The sequence below is a fragment of the Taeniopygia guttata genome, chromosome 6 (assembly GCF_048771995.1).
Source record: "Taeniopygia guttata chromosome 6, bTaeGut7.mat, whole genome shotgun sequence".
Classification (NCBI taxonomy): domain Eukaryota; kingdom Metazoa; phylum Chordata; class Aves; order Passeriformes; family Estrildidae; genus Taeniopygia; species Taeniopygia guttata.
In genome coordinates, this window is record NC_133031.1 from 33,703,981 (window position 1) to 33,721,223 (window position 17,243).

The 17,243-nt window shown below is 42.5% G+C and overlaps 2 protein-coding genes across 3 annotated transcripts in view; one reads left to right on the forward strand and one right to left on the reverse strand.

The window, feature by feature from the left end:
• UROS (uroporphyrinogen III synthase) overlaps positions 1-17,243 on the reverse strand; it is a 623,177-nt gene that overhangs the window by 269,732 nt on the left and 336,202 nt on the right. The gene's annotated exons all lie outside the window — the stretch shown is intronic.
• ZRANB1 (zinc finger RANBP2-type containing 1) overlaps positions 1-17,243 on the forward strand; it is a 41,166-nt gene that overhangs the window by 14,002 nt on the left and 9,921 nt on the right. For both annotated transcript variants that reach the window (XM_030276599.4, XM_012574716.5), the window contains exons 4-7: positions 9,744-9,931; positions 11,441-11,594; positions 13,952-14,023; positions 15,228-15,426. In XM_030276599.4, coding sequence (XP_030132459.1) covers positions 9,744-9,931; positions 11,441-11,594; positions 13,952-14,023; positions 15,228-15,426 — 613 coding nt within the window. The remainder of the gene's footprint in view (positions 1-9,743; positions 9,932-11,440; positions 11,595-13,951; positions 14,024-15,227; positions 15,427-17,243) is intronic.

The window sequence follows — 17,243 nt, forward strand, 5'->3', positions numbered from 1 at the left end:
ACAGAGCCATGTGAGAGCAGGGTTTTCTTCAGTTCTTGACCTTGTGAGTTAACTTCTGTGCTGTAGCTTCCCAGAAGCAGATATCGTGTGCCCCAGCATACGAGCAGGTTCAACACTTGAAATATGCAACTATTTTTAGAGTAAAACACTTCATTTGAAACTCTGGCTCTACTAGTATGTCTCATGCTGTTCCTTAATGTTTCACAAAGTCACTTCATGGTTGTTGTAATCAAAAAGCTAATTAGTGGAGCTGCTTTGTTTAACATATTTGATCAGGTGTAAATGTTTTTGTGGGTATGCTGCGTTTGGTTTTTCTGAGCTAATAAATATTCTGGTTTATTTTTGTGTTGTGTGAGTAGTTAGACATGCACACTTGCTTTTGGAAAGAGATGCCTCAGTATTTCCTGATACCTCCAGTTCCTTACAACATTTTTTCCTTCTGAAATGAAGCAGCTGAAATTCTGTGTGGTATTTTTTAAGTTATTGAGTACCAAGGGTCAGTTGTTGGAGGTTGTTCCTCTGCCTTACAAGGGTATTTTTCTTGCATTCTGATAACAATTGTATTAAATATTAGGCTGTTTTTCCCCTTTGGTTTTTCAGAAGTGATTTTTTTTGACTATTCTAATCTTACTTAAAATATTTCACACTTTCTGATTTAACCTGTGTGGGAAGGGTTGTATTTATATTTAAGAATGTGGGTCTGCAAGTATTTAATGTTGTGTGTGACTATATAGTTGTACATAAAACCCAAAACCTTGTTCATTGACGTTTTGTAATGCAATAATGATTTGGTCTGAAGGGATCTTGGTGAGAAAAGCAGAATGCAGGTGGAGTTGTGTGCTGATTGTTACTGCTGCCTGCTGAAAGCTTTCATGGATTTCTTTCTCTAAGTTTAACACCTCCTGTACTCCTGGGGGAGAGGGATGATGGGGTCACAGGAACCAGCAAAGCTGTTAATTATCTCTCCTTCATCTCAGAATTTCATTTTGCATATTGCAGATATCATTTTTTCCCCCCAAATATTCCTTGTAATAGGAATAACGTTAGGAAGATTGATGGAGGTTGCATGGACTCTCTTGTGCTTGTCTCTGGTTGTTGTGTAGTGTATCTGTGCTAGAAAAATACACCAGTTTAGCCAGTAATCATTAGAGCAGTAAGCTAAATTTCTGCTTGTGGTCTTAGTGGGACATGCTTAAACCAGTTTAACTGTCTACTGAATATTTTTGCCCAAAGCATCTGTTTTTGCCATTGAAATCAAGTGGGTCACTGTTACTTAGTGAGTTCTGTTTGTTTGCCAGCTGGAAGTCTTGGGAAGTTTTAGCTGAGCTGAACACTTGACAGTCCTTAGCCAAGCAAAATTATAAAATAGGACAAATTCATGTTAAATTCCAAGTAAATTTGTGAACATTGATGGCCAAGAGTTCATGCATCTGACAGATGGTGCCTAACAAGGATTTGGGGGCTTCACTGAAACCTCCAAGTTTAAACTCAGTCAGTTGTGGAGGGTCCATTTGCTTTGAATCCATCTTTTGTAGGAGAGATGTTAAAAAGTTGACTTCTAAAGTAAGCCCCAAAGTTAAAAATACAGATTAAAGGAGTAGGAGGAATTCTTGGCAGAGTGGTTATTTTCCTTTCTCTTAGAAGATATTATCTGTTAGAAGGTACCAAGGAAAATGTCTGATACTTTAGGGCAGCTGTTTGGTTGAACTCCCTCTTCACATCTCAACTCCAGTACAAAATGCATTTTACTAATTTTAAATTTGATGTCAAGTTTCATTAAAAAGCATGTATCAGACTACTCTTTTCCACATCTGTTTTTTTTAGCTGAAACATGGAGAGATGTGTATAAAGTAGATTTAAGAAGGTGTGTGTATATTTGGTTTTTTTTGTGTGTGTGTATTTTTTTTTGTTCTGTTGGAGTCATCCATTAATGCTTTTCCCACCTTGGTAAGTAAGTGCCTTGTCATCAAGGCTTCTATTCCTTGCAAATCCAGGCTGGACAGAATGTGATCAGTGCAACTTCTGCCTTTCAGCATGAATAGTTTCCTTGGTGGAGGGTATTCTTTCCAAATCAGAAGGATTAGTGGTATTCCCCCATTCAAACTCTGCCAGCAAATGTACTTGAATGTTGCTTTTTTAATTGACCTGTTTTTTTCGGAGTGAGTGTATCTGTTGGGTGATTCTTTCTCGGAAAGATGAGATTTTAAACTGATTCATGTGGTTAAAATTTATTAAAATCCTAGCAGAAACTGGAGTAAGTGTGGCTTACTGGCTTCCTCCACATGCCAGCTTAAATTACAAAGAGGAATTGCAAATGGTTTCTGCAATGACACCAATGTTTTCTATCAGAGTGGCCTAGAACAAGATTAATGTTGAGTCCAAGGTGACTCATTTATTAGGGGAGGGGAGTGATGTGTACTTAAATTAAACTTTTATTGCCTTTTCTGCCATAGCTTATGGTACCTATGGCACAGACTGTCAGGCAGCAATCAGGAGTTACTGGTGGCCTGGTGAAGGTGGTTCCAGCTCTCTGTGGATTTAAGGAGTACAAATGGATGAGGGTGGCTGTGCCTGTAAAACCTCTCTGGCATCCAGAGTTTGCTTGGGTGTTACCCTGGAGCTGCCCATCTCCTGGCACTTCAGGGCTGCATTTGACAGTGGTGCTGGCAGAGTGTGTTTGCTGCAGGGCACTGCTGGGGATTCTTGAGTTGTGAGTGCAGCTCCTGAGCTTGAACTGCTAGATTAAAAGGAAACTGCATTTATTCTCCTTTTCCTTTCTCCTCCACCTGTTTATCACCTGCTGCAAGAGTGTGTTCTTCTCTTGGTTCAGGTCAGTAAGGTGGGTGTTCTGTCATGGGCCAGAGCTCCCTGTGGGGATGGTGCCTCCCAAATCAAGTAGGCACACATTCTTCTTAGCTCTGTGAAAGACACCACTAAGAGTGTGTTTCTTAAACAAATCCAAAATATTTAGAGCAATCTGTGATGAATCTTGTTTTGCAGTGCATCCTTAAAAGGACTGTAAGTTCATTCCTAGTATTCCTACATATGTCTGCTTAGCTTTTCCTTTGTCAACTGTTTTATATCTTCTTCAGGGATTTTTTTAATGCCGTTAGAGTTTTGAATTAGTGCCAGATATGTTACCCAGGCCTTCAGGAGCCTGTGGGCAAGGAGAGTCTCCCTGGCCAGACGTTGGTATGGAGTGTCTGGGCTGTGTCCCAGGCTGCCCTGCAGCTCTGGGAGACACGGAGGCACCTCCTGCTCTGTCCTGCAGAGCCTCTGGCTCTTCTCTGAGTATTTATAAAGGCAGCCTGAAGGAACTGGACTGACATGAGCAAGGTGCTTTCAGCTGGCACTGCCACCCAGAGTCGTCCCAGGCGCCCCTTTCTGTCCTCCTGGGTGTTTGAAAATGAAGCTGCATTAGGGGATGTTTTTGTGAGGGCTGTGGGGATTTTGTTTCTTTTTGCTGGTGTAGTAAGTTCAGACTGACTTCATCACATCCAGGGTACAGCTGAGCCTTGATGTTTCTGTTTATGCTGTGCTGGGGAGTGGGAAGTGTGTGGGTGGGAGCTGGCTGCTGGAGGGCAGGAGAGGTCGTGTGCCTCTCCTTGCTGCTGCCAGGCTGGGCTGGAGCTGTTCAGGGAAGTGCAGAATGGATTACTCACTGCCAGGTGATGCCCTGCCACTGGCCCTGCCTGTGGGGATGGGTGGGGGAAGAGTCCCTGGTGTGATTTGTACAGCCCAGCCTCCTTCCCTGTTCCTGGGACAGTGGGAAGCGTGACTTGGCTGCTGTGCCAGGCAGCAGTGATGTAAGATCACAGCTCTGGCCTGGCTGGGAGAGCTCTGTGGGTTGTCATCTGTGCCTTGTACATCTGGCCTGTCATAAATGCTTTACATTTGTGTGTGTGTATCTTTGAGACTAAGGAGAACTCTGCCTGCAGGAAATCATAACTGCTTTTACTTTGATCTCTTGACTACTTTTCTTAAACACTGTGATATTTTATGCTACAAATAATTGAATAAATGATCAAGTTAAAACCAGTTATTTCAATTTCCCTTAGAAGCACTGATGGTTAACTTTAATAATTAACTTTAATGATTTTCCACTGTCTAGCCTCCCTTTGCAGTACAACCCTGCAAGTAACAAGGGGTGTGGATGCCTCTGACAGATTGGAGAGGGAGAAGGACATCTTTAAGCAGTTGTTACATCTGTGCTGCTTTGTCTTGTAATGATATATTCAAAACATACTACATGGATTGTATGTCGGGAGAAGAGCTGTTTGCATGGAACAAAGAATAACCAATAGTTATCCTCTCTTGCATTGGATGGCTTCAGGTTTAAGGTATGTGTCTTCTTGGAAGTATTTACTTCTTTTTTTTAGCTGATGCAAGTTGCTGAGCTTGACAAATCAAAAAACCTTAATATACAGAAGTTTCTGTTTCTGTCATTACCTGGAGAGTGGCCTGCTGTTGATTGCGTACTAATACTGACAAGGGAGGCCCTGGAAATCAAGAGAGAGGGAGCAGAAGGGTGTGTAGAAGGCCCATAAAGGTTTTTCAGACAACCCCTCTTTTTTATAAATTGATGTGCCACATTTGCTTGCAAAGCAGTTTGTTCTTCAGGAGAAATTCTTCTCTGTCTGAAATTGTGAGTCACTTACTATCATTAAACTTCATTTATGGCCACCTGATGTGCAGGAGGAGCCTGAGGGCTGACTCAGCTCCAGAGAATGCCACAGGTCCTCAGCAGTCTGTGTTAGAGGAGAAGAGATTCTTAACAGGTGTCAGAATGAGGTTTTAGTGGGTCAGTTGATCAGCCTTTCTCTTGCTGGCACTTAAACCAATTTTAGGATTACTCCTTAGATGAGCAAAAGAGTATGTATGTGACAGACCACTTGCAGTTGTATCTGTGGCAGAAGAGAAGCAGCACAGGGCTCTGTCTCTGATCTGCTTTATATTACAGCAGCAGCTCTCTCCACTTCTGACTTCTAAAATGTCTGACTTGGTTGGTTGAGCAATTTGCCTTCTCTTGCCAAGCAGTTCAAGGCATTGTCCCATACAGGAGGCACAATGACCTCCTTAAATGAAGTGTTTCCTTTTGCAGTCTGCTCAGATGAAGAACACGGTTATTGGAGGCTTTGCTGCCTCCTTGAATCCCAGAAATCCCTAATCCCAGGTTGTTCTTGGATAGCCACGACTGCAGCAGTCTGCTGAAAGAATTTGCTTACTTCATTTGCAGCTTGTGCCTGCCAGTGCTCCACAATTATCAGAAAGATGCTGAAGTAAATAAAGGCTGTGCTGTAGTATTTTCCTTGGGAACTTTTCTGTCTGGCTGTTCTGAAGCCACTGGAAAAGTGCACTAAGGGAAAGCAGGACTTGGTTTTCTAGTAATGCTTGTAAGCCTATCTTGAATATTTTCCAAGTTTATATAACTGCACTAAACCCTATAAATATTTACATGTTCTAAAGAATAAACTTAATAGCACCTTAAGCTGAAATAGGTTGATTTAAGCAGTTAATTCTGGCTTATTTAATATGAGGATAATATTGACATCTAATAAGGAAGGAAGTTGTAAAAGTTGTAGGAGGATGAAGATGGTAAGAGTTGTAATTGGGTGATTAATATTTTTTAAAATTTAGTCTTTTGAAATACCCTTTTAAATTTCTATCATCTAATGTATACTAAGATTGCAAATGTCAGATCTGTGCTGTTCATACCAGGCAGGACTTTACTAGAAGAAGAAAGAAACCTTGGCTCTTGGTGATGTGAAAGTCTTCCAATAAGAGGAAATGTCTGAATTGCAAAATGGGAGCACAGTTGAACCAGTAAATGCAGAATTCTGACTTGCAGTTGTATTTTCGCATGACTTGGGTTCAGCACTTGGCATTCTGTCCTCTCCCTCAGGAAGTCAGACTATAGTCAGAGATTTTACATTAGGCCAAGCAGAGTTTTTTAGGGGCACACAAGGACTGGTGTATTCAGGGCTAACAGCAAAGGGACATTTCTGGAGTCCACTTTAAAGGAAGGCTGTGGTTGTGTGGATCAGGAGCAGGCTCTGAGTCACTGGGATGTGTTTGCATTTGTGTTGCTCTTGAAGCCAGTCAGGGCTGTGCCCTCACAAGGGTTTGAGCTCCTGGAGGCTCCCAAGTGTTCTGGGAACAATCTTCAGGCAAATGCCACTCTTCCTTTTGACATTTCACCAGTCTGGGGAATGCAGTGGGTGTCAGTGGAGAATAATCCAACTGGCACAGGACACAATTCGGTCTGCTTGTGTAAGTAATGAGGCACTTCTGTGTTGTGAAATGCAAGGAATTATAACATCAGTAAATATTTCTCTAGTATTTCTCACAAACAGTGGGGGTTTAAAGCTCTGTTTAAATAGACTTAATGAATTGGAGGCTCTGGCTCATCCCACAGAAATCACAGCCTTTGTAGGAATGTGCCTCCTGTTGTAAATATGAGCATATTCAGGACTCATTTTAGTATGGTGATACTGAATTTCAGAATTGCAGGCGTGGTGCATGTAGGCAAATTCACCTCATCGTTTTGGGGCAAGATTTGTGTTCTCTGGTTCATATTTCTGACAGTCTGCCTGTTATCACTATATTTTGTGTCCACTGCTGCCTTGGATTGTATGGACTGGCACTGTAAGCTGGTGGCATGTGATGGGCTGTCAGGAATTTCCCTGTTCCTCTGAAGTGGCTACAGTGGAGTAGATATTTGGTAGAACGGGTAAAGAGAAATATTAACTTCTTGCTGTGGCTCAGAGGGGCCAAGGAGGCTTGTAATGTCCATGGAATATCAGCCCTGCAGTAGTGAGTTGGACTAGACAAACAAAAACCTTAATGATGATTCCTAAAGAGTAATTTTTACCTATTTTGATTAAAGAACAGAGGATGACCATGCACACAGTCACATTGCCATCTCCATGAGCTGTAGCTGTGTTGGTTTGTATCATAAAGCACACCAACCCTATACCTAAAATACTACTAAAAATACATTTCCTTGTTTATTTTTTTAAATGAGGCCTAGAAAACATACTCAGTTTGCCTGGTTTGGATATATTACTTGATCTTTGGCTTAAATCTCATCAGCAAAGTTTAGAAATGTACTTTTTAACTGACAGCTTATATAACAATTTTAGTAATTCTAGGGCATGGGGCTTTTAGGAATGTCAAGTATTGCAAGACGTGGGAATAAACTTCCAGAACTGGCAGTGCTGCACAGAGCACATGTCACTGATTTGGATCCTTATTGCAGCTTGTAGTAGTTAGTGCTTGAAAAAGGCATTGCCAAACCTCACGAGACCACCTCAGCATCAGCCTTAGATCTCAGTTGTTGCTGAGGTTTGATGAAGAGTGGGATGATAATAAGCAGCTGAGGGTGGGGGACTGGAAGAACAATTAAAATAACAAATTTCCAGTAGTAGGCTGTAGTAAAATGTACTGTTTGACAGGATGGCTGGAATGTGATTTGGGTCTGATCATCTATCACCAAAAGATCATTTTAGGGATTTTTGTTTGAACTTTGAAATCAGTTGTGGATATTTGGATTCTCAGAGTGGCCACCTACCAGTCATGGGTGGTCTTTGGTGTGCTTGCCTTGGAGGAAGTGATGGAATGTGCAGATGTGGTAACAGGAGTCTCCCTCGTGTCAGTATGAGTGGTTAAAATAAAAAAAGGGTTGATGTGCCTTTTAGTCTTTAACAAGGTGCTTCTCCTAAATTAATGTTATAATAAAAAAATAAGGATATAAGATAGCAGAGAACTCGCTCTTCTGTCAAATTTCTTCTTTCCTCTGATTCTTGGGTTTGCCAAAGCTGTGGTATGACTTGAGAGGGCAGGTCATGAGAAATTTGTTTTGTTGCCTGGATTCATATACAAATCTACACACACACACAAAATATCAGTTTGGAGTATTTGGTTAGAATGATCATTGCAACAGCCATGAGGAATTGCCTTATCAGTGGCAAAAATGTTTCTTGCATGGAAATAAAGTTCTTGGCATTTCTGACTCCTGCAGAGCAAGAACTAAAATTGGACAGACAGAACTAATCAGGGGAGAATACACGGGCAGGCACTGAATGAGACAGTAGTGTTGGAGAGGAACAGGAATGTCTTCCTTGCAGGAGACAGACACATGCAGCACAAAACTACAAAATACTGTCTGTATGGCTTTCCTTCTGCCCTGGCCTGTTAGGACTTTGGAATGAGTGGGTAGATACTGTATGATTAAAGTTTGCAGTTGAATTGTTTTGGAACTTCTCTGCTTCAGACCACTGTTGAGTAATCAAACTGTTATCTGTGTACACTTACACAGCACAGCTGATAACTTTGTAAAGAAACGTCTTGCACTGATAATCCATTTCCCCCCTGCCTTTCTTCTGAAAGCTTTATAATCTCAGCATTCAAAATGATACTTTTTGGTTGAACTAAGAATGCCTTTCTAAATCCTGGATTAACCAGCAAGCCATTAGTTGGTGTGCTTCTCTGCCAGCAGCCATTTCAGTTTGTTGTGTTGGAGTGTTTTTAATTTTGGTAGGGGATTTTTACTCATTTGGGCTGAGGGGGTGGGAAGTGTTGTGGTTTTTTCCTTTTTAAATTTAATTTCAAGTCCTGAGTAGGAGTGATTGTCCTGATTGGATCTGATGACCTTTCCTGTTCATCAGCTTTTGTGTCTTGGTGAGCAAATGAAGTGAAGGATGGAGTTGGGTCTCAATCTCCAGCCTCCACTCAGCTGCTGACTCTCAGGAGCTGGGAAGGAGGTTTAGCTGCAGAAAATAGGGACAGGGTTTTCTCATTTGTCATCTGTGTTCTTCTCTGCTTGAGCTGCTGCAACAGGGGCTGCTTCTCAGGAGTGAGATTCTATTTACTGCTCCAGTAAAGATGGCTTTAGGGACACTACTCTATTTCCTCAGTTTAGCACTGCGCTGTTCTCTCATGGACCATGTACCTAAAATAGAATATATTTGAAGGAATTTCTAAATTTAGGAAGTCTTATGTTGGATCCTTTTAGCAGCTCCACATCTTACTGGTGGTGTATTCTGATAATTGCAGCTAAGGAATACATTCAGCATGATTGGTCTTGGTAGGAATCATGGTACATAATTCAGAGATTGCCAGGGACTCTGGAAGACATCGGGGTTGTTCATTGTTCCTCTCATCTTGCTTTAGAAGATACAGTGTATTTAATTTCTCTTTAATTCAGTTTTAATAGAGTATCCTGAGTGAAACTCTCATGCTCCATTAGTAGCAGAGATGGTAAGCTGAAGAGAAAAATTTATGCTTCGTACCATTGGTACTGTTAGGAAAAAATAAAACTTCTAGTCCAAAAACCTTTTTAATAGATCTTATTTCTATGATCTGGTAATTTGTGATAAAATAATCAAACTAATCTCTGTATTGTGAAGAAATTACTTTTTCTTTGGTCAAATGAAATGCTCATGTGTATGTTACTGCTGCTGTTTCATCATGGGTCCACTTCTGAGCTGGCTTTTGGTGTCTTACACTTTCCAGCTTACCAGTGTGGGTAATAGAAATGGTTTGAGAGATGAGGTAAGTGTAAATATTTTGTAGTCTTCTGCCTAAAATAATAAAAAATTGACGAGTTTCTTGCTATGCAGCTGATCATCGTCTGTTTGGCCTGTAACACAACAGCTAGGGGTGAGCTGTGCAATGAAGTGGCTTGTTCCAGAATAGCTTCCTCGCTGTCTAAAATGAGCTGTGTGCTGTTTCTGTGCCCTCAGGAGTTGTGGAAGGTGATTTAGCTGCTGTGGAAGCCTACAAGTCGTCTGGAGGGGACATTGCCCGGCAGCTGACGGCGGACGAGGTGCGGCTGCTGAACCGCCCGTCTGCCTTCGACGTGGGCTACACCCTCGTGCACCTGGCCATCCGCTTCCAGAGGCAGGACATGCTGGCCATCCTCCTCACCGAGGTGAGCTCCCCTGGCCCTTGCAGGGCTGCAACAGCACTTCAGGTAACTGCACCCCCGTGTGCAGCCAGTGGCATGCAGCTCTGGTTGGTGGTGCTGATAGAATATACGTGAATCGCTGCCTTGTGCCTTGGATTTCTCCTCAAGAAGTGAGTTTGCATTAAGAGACTCCCTTGTGATGGCCCTGAGCACGTTCAGTTTTCTCATTAATGAGCAGTCTTGGCACAGGTTGTGACTTTACTGGCAGTGGAAGTGAGCTATTGTGAGGCTTCCTGTGCTCTGGGTGAGGGAGAGGAAATGCTCTCAAAGCAGTGCACTGACATCAATGACAGCGTAGTTTATTCTGAGTTTGGTAATGAGTAAGTCTACCTGGGCTGGCTTTCCTGGCTTTTGTGGGAGCTTCTCTTGCACAGAGAGGCAGATTTCTTGCTTTGCAAAATGGCTGCATTTTTTCCTATTCCTTGCCCATTTTATAGACTGACTGGTTCCTCTGTTTTGCTCTTCCATGTTCCATTGTGTCACCTCACTTCTGGTGACCTCTGCTGTTCTCTGTCTTTGCCCTGTAAATAGTTCTGTTACCTTTCTTTTTGTCTGTTTTCTTCAACTCAGACTTTTGGTTCCTATCCTCATCAGGGCCAGATTTTTACTCTGCCTCCTTCCCTGGTGCTTAGTGCAATTCTGAAAGCTGCTGTTTGCCTACAAAGCACATAAAGATGATGGAATGCTCAGTGTTGAATAATTAAAAAAAGTAGATGAAGCAAGACAAATGTAGCTAAAGCCTTAAGTATATATTTATATACGACTAATATCAGTAGCTTTGTGCTGCTTACATAACTCTGTGGATGGAGGTGCATGCTTTAAAACAAGTTAATTTACTGAAATACTTAGGGATTTTTGTTTGGTTTTGTTTCAGTGCCTAGGAATACTGACTCATCTTGTCATTTCTGGAAGTGTTTAGTAGTGCTTGAGCCCCAGTGATAATTTCCTTTTCTAGGATATGAATGAGTGAAAATGTGGGTCTTAAAGGTGTTCTTTTGATATTCATCTGGTGTCATCCCTGAGCACTTTTCCCTCATCATTCAATGGGTTTCTGCTGCCAGTGATGACTAGAACTGGAGAAACTATCTTAGCTTCATTATTTTTGGGAAGATTGTAGGAAGCTGTCTTGTGCAGTGGTAATAAAGTTTTGTTGAATCTAGACTTGACTCATGCATGAGATCTGAGATTGCTATTATTATGAGCTCTTACCTATTTTTTCCCTCTTTTTCAGCTGGGACTGGTCACCTGTTAATTCACTTCTTCAATTTAAAGATGTTTTCTAACCAGATCTATGTTATCAGTTCCATGACAAATGAGACATTTCATTAAGATCACTAGACTTTAGATCTTTCAGGGTGCCACTGTTTGCAGTTCTCTTGCATTCCTTTCTAACCTTTCTGCTGGTGGTCATCCCTCCCAAACCTTTATACTGAATGGGATAATCCTGAGTGCAGTAACTGTGTTGTTTTACAGGTATCCCAACATGCAGCCAAGTGCATTCCTGCCATGGTGTGTCCAGAGGTCACGGAGCAAATCCGCCGTGAAATTGCTGCATCTCTCCATCAGCGCAAGGGAGACTTCGCTTGCTATTTTCTGACTGACCTTGTGACGTTTACGTTGCCTGCAGGTAGCTACAAAACCCTTCTTCCTGCTCAAGATTTTACTGCTTGGCCACCAGTTGAAAATTATGTATTTTGACTTTCTGGTGGTGATGTGTGTGTAGGTTTTATTCATTAAGAGCCTTGTTAATTATTTTGTTAAGAGTTTTATTTATTAAGACCTATTTTATTAGGTCAGATTTAGTAGCTGAATTTGATTCCTCAGTATTTGCACACTTCAATCCATACATTGTTCCTGTGAACTGAGCATCTGTTGTCCTACTTAGACAGGAAGAAATGGAAGAGAAGTGGTGTGTTCTAAGAAAAGGCTGTATTTAAAGTGCAGATTGAAGCCCAGACATTTCTGGTCCACGATGTGACTTTTCACTTGGCTATTTTAGCTTTCAGTCCTCTCTGTTGAGACCCAGAGCTGTTCTTTTTACCTAGTTGTAGCAGTAGTGCTTTTTGCATACTTTTGAGGTGCTCTGAGATCAAGAGAATGCTTACCTATTAACAAGGAGCTATTAAAAGACTTTTAATCTTCAAAAGCTGTTTCCTTTTATAGAAATTCTACCACTAGTCAGAAATCATGCAGCTGCAAACTGTGCCAATCAGCAGATCTGTTTGGTTTTTTTTATAAAACATTGCAAGAATTCTATTTGGAACCCCTTTGGTGGAGTGTTACCACATCTCTACAAAATTTTGGATAATATTTACCACTTGTGCACCTGACTGAGGTGCTGTATTCAGTTGTACTCTGTGTGAGAGGCACATGGGGTGGGTCTATGGGGTGTCTGGGAGACTAGAATTTCATTTTTAGGGGAGAGAGGGGAAAGGGCAACAAGGATTTCATAACATGAGAAATTTCTCTCCAGAGCTTAAGAATTTGTTTAGTATTTTCAAGAGAGACATCTTAAAGTACTCTGCAGCTTTTTGACTTACGTACTAGCCATTTAATAATTAAAAAATAAAGCTGTTCAAAAGCTTTTGTGCATCAAGACTTTCCACTTTCCTCACACTTTGTCAGCTGCACATCTTCTGCAGTTTGGCTCCAGAGAACATTTCCAAGGATAGAAGTATAAATCACACAATCCTGGTCAGATATTACCTGAACAATGTAGTTTAGGAACTAGTTTCCACTTGACCTTCCAAATAAAAGGATTGGAGCCTCCTGGAAAGCCAATGCTTAGATGTTAGAGAGCAAAGCTTTTACACTGATTGCAGGTCACTGCAAGCAGTTTTAGCTTAAAAAGCCCCAATTAATCATACAAAAACAAAACAAAAAAAAAAAAACACCAAAAAAAAAAAGAGCACCCCACATCACCCTTCCTGCACCAGGCATTAATGTGCTTCAGTAGTAACTCATGTGCCTAAATGTGGACTTAAAAGCCCTGGGGTATTGGACATCTGAGCAGGACTGGCAGCTACCACACTGCAATTAAGAGAGATCTTTATGTCCTTGAAATACCACTTAGGCCCCAGTCCTTATCCCCTAAAGTGCTTGAAGGGGTGCTGGATGTTCCTGTTCCTATTTTATTTACTGCCTTAACTTTCACATGTTCAAGTTTCCTAATTGTGCTGAAACCAGCAAAGTTTCTCTGGTTGCTGCTCTGCCTGGCAACCCTTTACTGCTTATCCTCTGTTGGAATGCAGGCCAGGAGCAAATATTTACTGTGTGGCACATGCTGAGTTTTAGAATGTGTGACAGTGTTTGTTGTTTTAAATGATACAGCAGTCACAAAAGAGTTCTGTCCATTACACAGTTTTCCACATTTTTTTTTTTTTCTCCTTCTCTTTTATGAGGTAGTTGCAAATTCTGTCTGTAATGCTCTTGGAGCAGTTGTCAATACTGGCATTTTCCATGGCATAGCTCAACAGTTTTCCCATTTCTTGTTTTTTAACTTGCTGCAAACCATTGGGGTTCTCAGAGCTATTTAATTGAAGCCTGAAAGAGATCACAAAGGAAGGGCATGTTCTGGAGAAAAACACATCCCTTGGCAAACTGTACCTGCCCATTGGGATAGGCTGCAGAGAAGACATTCCAGATGGGTGGAAAACCATTGCTTAGGATCGAAGCTGTGCTAAAATACAATAGGATTGAAAGTAAAAATACTCTTTTTTTAAATATTTCTCACCTCAAAGTGGTTGTTCTCCACTTTCTCCTTCACAGAAATCCAGTTGTACCCTATCCATGCTGTGATGATCCTTTCTGCATCAAAGGTGTGGCAGTGAGGCTGAGATGCAAACCTGCCTCAGCAGCTTTCCAGAGGAGGTGTTAGGGCTGATAGGGCAAAAGCTCTTGTGTGAGTTCTCCTGAGCAGCAGCTGGTGATGTCTCTTTTACAGCAACATTAAGTGACTCTTGTATTTGCTTTCTGTTTTTCCAGACATTGAAGATTTACCACCCACAGTCCAGGAAAAATTGTTTGATGAAGTACTTGACAGAGATGTTCAGAAAGGTAAATGCACTGAGAACAGCTGGGATCACTCCTGGCTTTTCATTAGAGAACGTGTCTCTTATGAAAATAACCTACATGTGTCTCTAGATACGTGGCTCTGTCCATGAACAGGTTTTAAATAGAGATTGGATGCTTTCAACTGGATTTGCACCCTGCTGGAAGGGACCTTGAAGACTTTCTAGACCAGGTTGCTCCAAACCAGCAACTTGCAGAATGTGGCAGCCACAGCTTCTCTGGGCAGTCACTGCCAGGGCTCACCACTCTCACAGGAAACAATTTCTTCCCAAAATCCCATCTAACCCTGCTCTGTGGCAGTGGGATGCCATCCCCCTTGTCCTGTCACTACATGCCCATGTAAAATTATTTTAATTTTAACATTTCCAGTCTATTTATGAGGCAGAGGGAAAATGTAGTTTGTAGAAATCATGTTTGCAGAGCTTTTAAAAAAATCTTTAAAAGTCAGTTTTGAGTCAGAAGCTTTTTAAGGAAAACTGGGAAAAAACCATTTCAGTAACAATCCCCAAACAAATGATGTAGGTGCTGTGGTTTGGTTTTGGTTTATTTTATTGACAGTAGAAAAAATTTCCTCAGCCAGTGTAGTTGTCCTGTTCATGTTGATGCCTTGTGAAGGCTGCCCTAGAACAGAGGCTGGACAGAGTTACAGAATAAAGCAGAGATTTATTAAAAGGCCTCAATGGATCCATCTTGGGCAGCACAAGAGCCCAGCCAGGGCTGCACCCAAATGAACCAAAATGGTCACAAGATGCACAACCAGTCACAGGGTCTCCAGAAATTTTTTAAGTTCTGCTCCATTTGCATATTGGAGTTCATTGTCCAATTCCAGCTTTAGCCCAGGCAGTCCCATCCTTTGGTTTTTCTCTCTCCAGCCCACGTTGTTTGTGGTCTTGGGCCTGAAGAGCATAAACATATTTGTCCTTGGTGCCCAGCTGGAGAAGGAATTGTTTTGTCTCTGCTCTGTGCAGAGAGCTCACCATCCTCTGATAAGAAGCCCAGACCCACGCACTAAAGCAGCACAGAGTCTGAAAAATAGAAAAGCTGAACCTGAGGCATCAATTGGAGTATGAAGGAAAGCAGAGTTTTATTCCTGCAAAGGGGTAGATCATTGAGACTGTGCCATTATTGCGCTGTGTGAATTCTCTGGGATAAATAAGAGCTTGTTTAAGAGCTGGCTGTGCCGTTGCAGAGCTGGAGGAGGAGTCTCCCATCATTAACTGGTCGCTGGAGCTGGGGACACGGCTGGACAGCCGGCTGTACGCGCTCTGGAACCGCACTGCCGGGGACTGCCTGCTGGACTCCGTGCTCCAGGCCACCTGGGGCATCTACGACAAGGACTCCGTGCTGCGCAAGGCTCTGCACGACAGTTTACACGACTGCTCCCACTGGTGAGTCAGGGCAGCTGTCCGTGTGCTGAGCAGCAAAACCACACAGACACCCTCCCCAGATCCCTGCTGGCTTGGCTTGGAAAGCCAGGGGTCTGCTAAGGAAGGGAGGAGCCTCCCCTGAAATGGAAAATGTAAACTCCCTCCTTCCAAATTGTTATATTTGAAATTAAGGGGCTCTCAGGCAAAGATATGAGAATAGGAATAACAGTTCTTTAGTAGGAAAATTAAAATTACAAATGCAATAGTACAAAAAAAACCAAAAAAACTGCCAGAGTCAGAACATGCCCTGGCCCCTGTGGGTCAGGGAGGTGGTAGCAGTCCCATCCCAGGGTGGCTCAGCCCTCCTGCAGTGCCAGCTGTGCTTCTGCTGGAGCAGGATCCTGCACAAGGGGGGAGTTTTCCTCTGGAGCTCCAGGGCTGGGGGAGATGGGCCTGGGCTCCTCTGGGAATGCAGTGGGAAGAAAGCTGCTCCTCTGGGAATGCAGTGGGAAAAGGCTGCTGTGGTGTTCCAAAAGTCAGATTCTATCCAGGTAGGAATGCTCAGCTCCTCCCCTGGGCAGAGCATCTCCCCATGGATGATGGAATTTTCTCAGCCATGCAGGGGCACTCACTGGCCATGAACAGAAGAGATCTCCTGTGGAAGAGATAAAGAAAACTGCCCCACTTGGTTTTGGCAGTGGCCCAGTTAACAGAAGATAACTGCCCCACCTCTGACAGATGGCAAATAGAATACACACCTCCACCCACATCTTGCATGGCAACCTAAAACACCCGTGGATTGTGTTCCTCAAAGCTGTCCAGTCACTGTGGTCCCAGCTGGGATCTTTAGCTCATGATTTAAATAGGAGCACTGGAAACTTGGACACTGTGAGCTCAGGGATGGTGTGTGATGCTCAGCAAATGGCATTTCAAACACTAAAATGCTTTATGCTTGTCAAGCATGCACTAACCTCAGTGCAGCTGGAATTTGTGTCCTTGCAATGTAAATCATGCACATGCCATGCCTTGCTGCTTGGTGGGAGCTGTGCAGAAGATTGTTAGTAGAAGATAACCTTTTATTCTTTATAAACTTTTCAATATTTTCATTCCATCTGCTTAGTTATGGCTTTACTCAGGATTGCTCTTTTTATCCCTGTTCTGTCTGCTAAAATAATGGCAGTAAAGCAGAGAGTGTTGACATTTAACTGGCTCTTTCATTTGGCCATAAAATTGATCTATCATTCTGTACAACAACTTTTGTTGCTTTCCAGTGACAGCCTTCTTTTGTGGGGTACTGTGGTTTCCTTCTGCTAGAGTGACAATCTTAGTTGGACCCCCAGTGGTGTCCAAAGCTCTCCAGGGTGTCCAGGACTAAGGGATGAGCTGATAAAGACTGATAATCCAAGTCACAGAGGATAATTTATTTGATGGTCTTGTAGTCAAGGACAGGATAAACACTGTCAGCACATACTGCAGAAAGAGCCTGTCCCTGTCCTCTTGCTGTACAGGAGGTCAACAACAAAAATTAATTTAGGGGTACCTGTAAGTAAATTTTGTGGTGTTGGGGGAGAACCCCCCAAATTATCATGCAGAGCTGGATTCCAGAAAGTGGAGCTTCAGTAGCAAATTCTCCTGGGAAGCAGTGTCTGAGAGGATCTGTCACTGCTTTGGAGTTGTTCAGCATGGAATGTGCACCTCAGCTATGCAGCCATGTCCCTGGCATCACAGGCAGCTCCCATGGAGCCAGAACAGAAATTCAGGATAGATCAGGTTTTGTTCTTTATGGTAAAAAAGGCTAAACATGGTATCCAAAAACATGCTGCAAACTACTGAGCTTT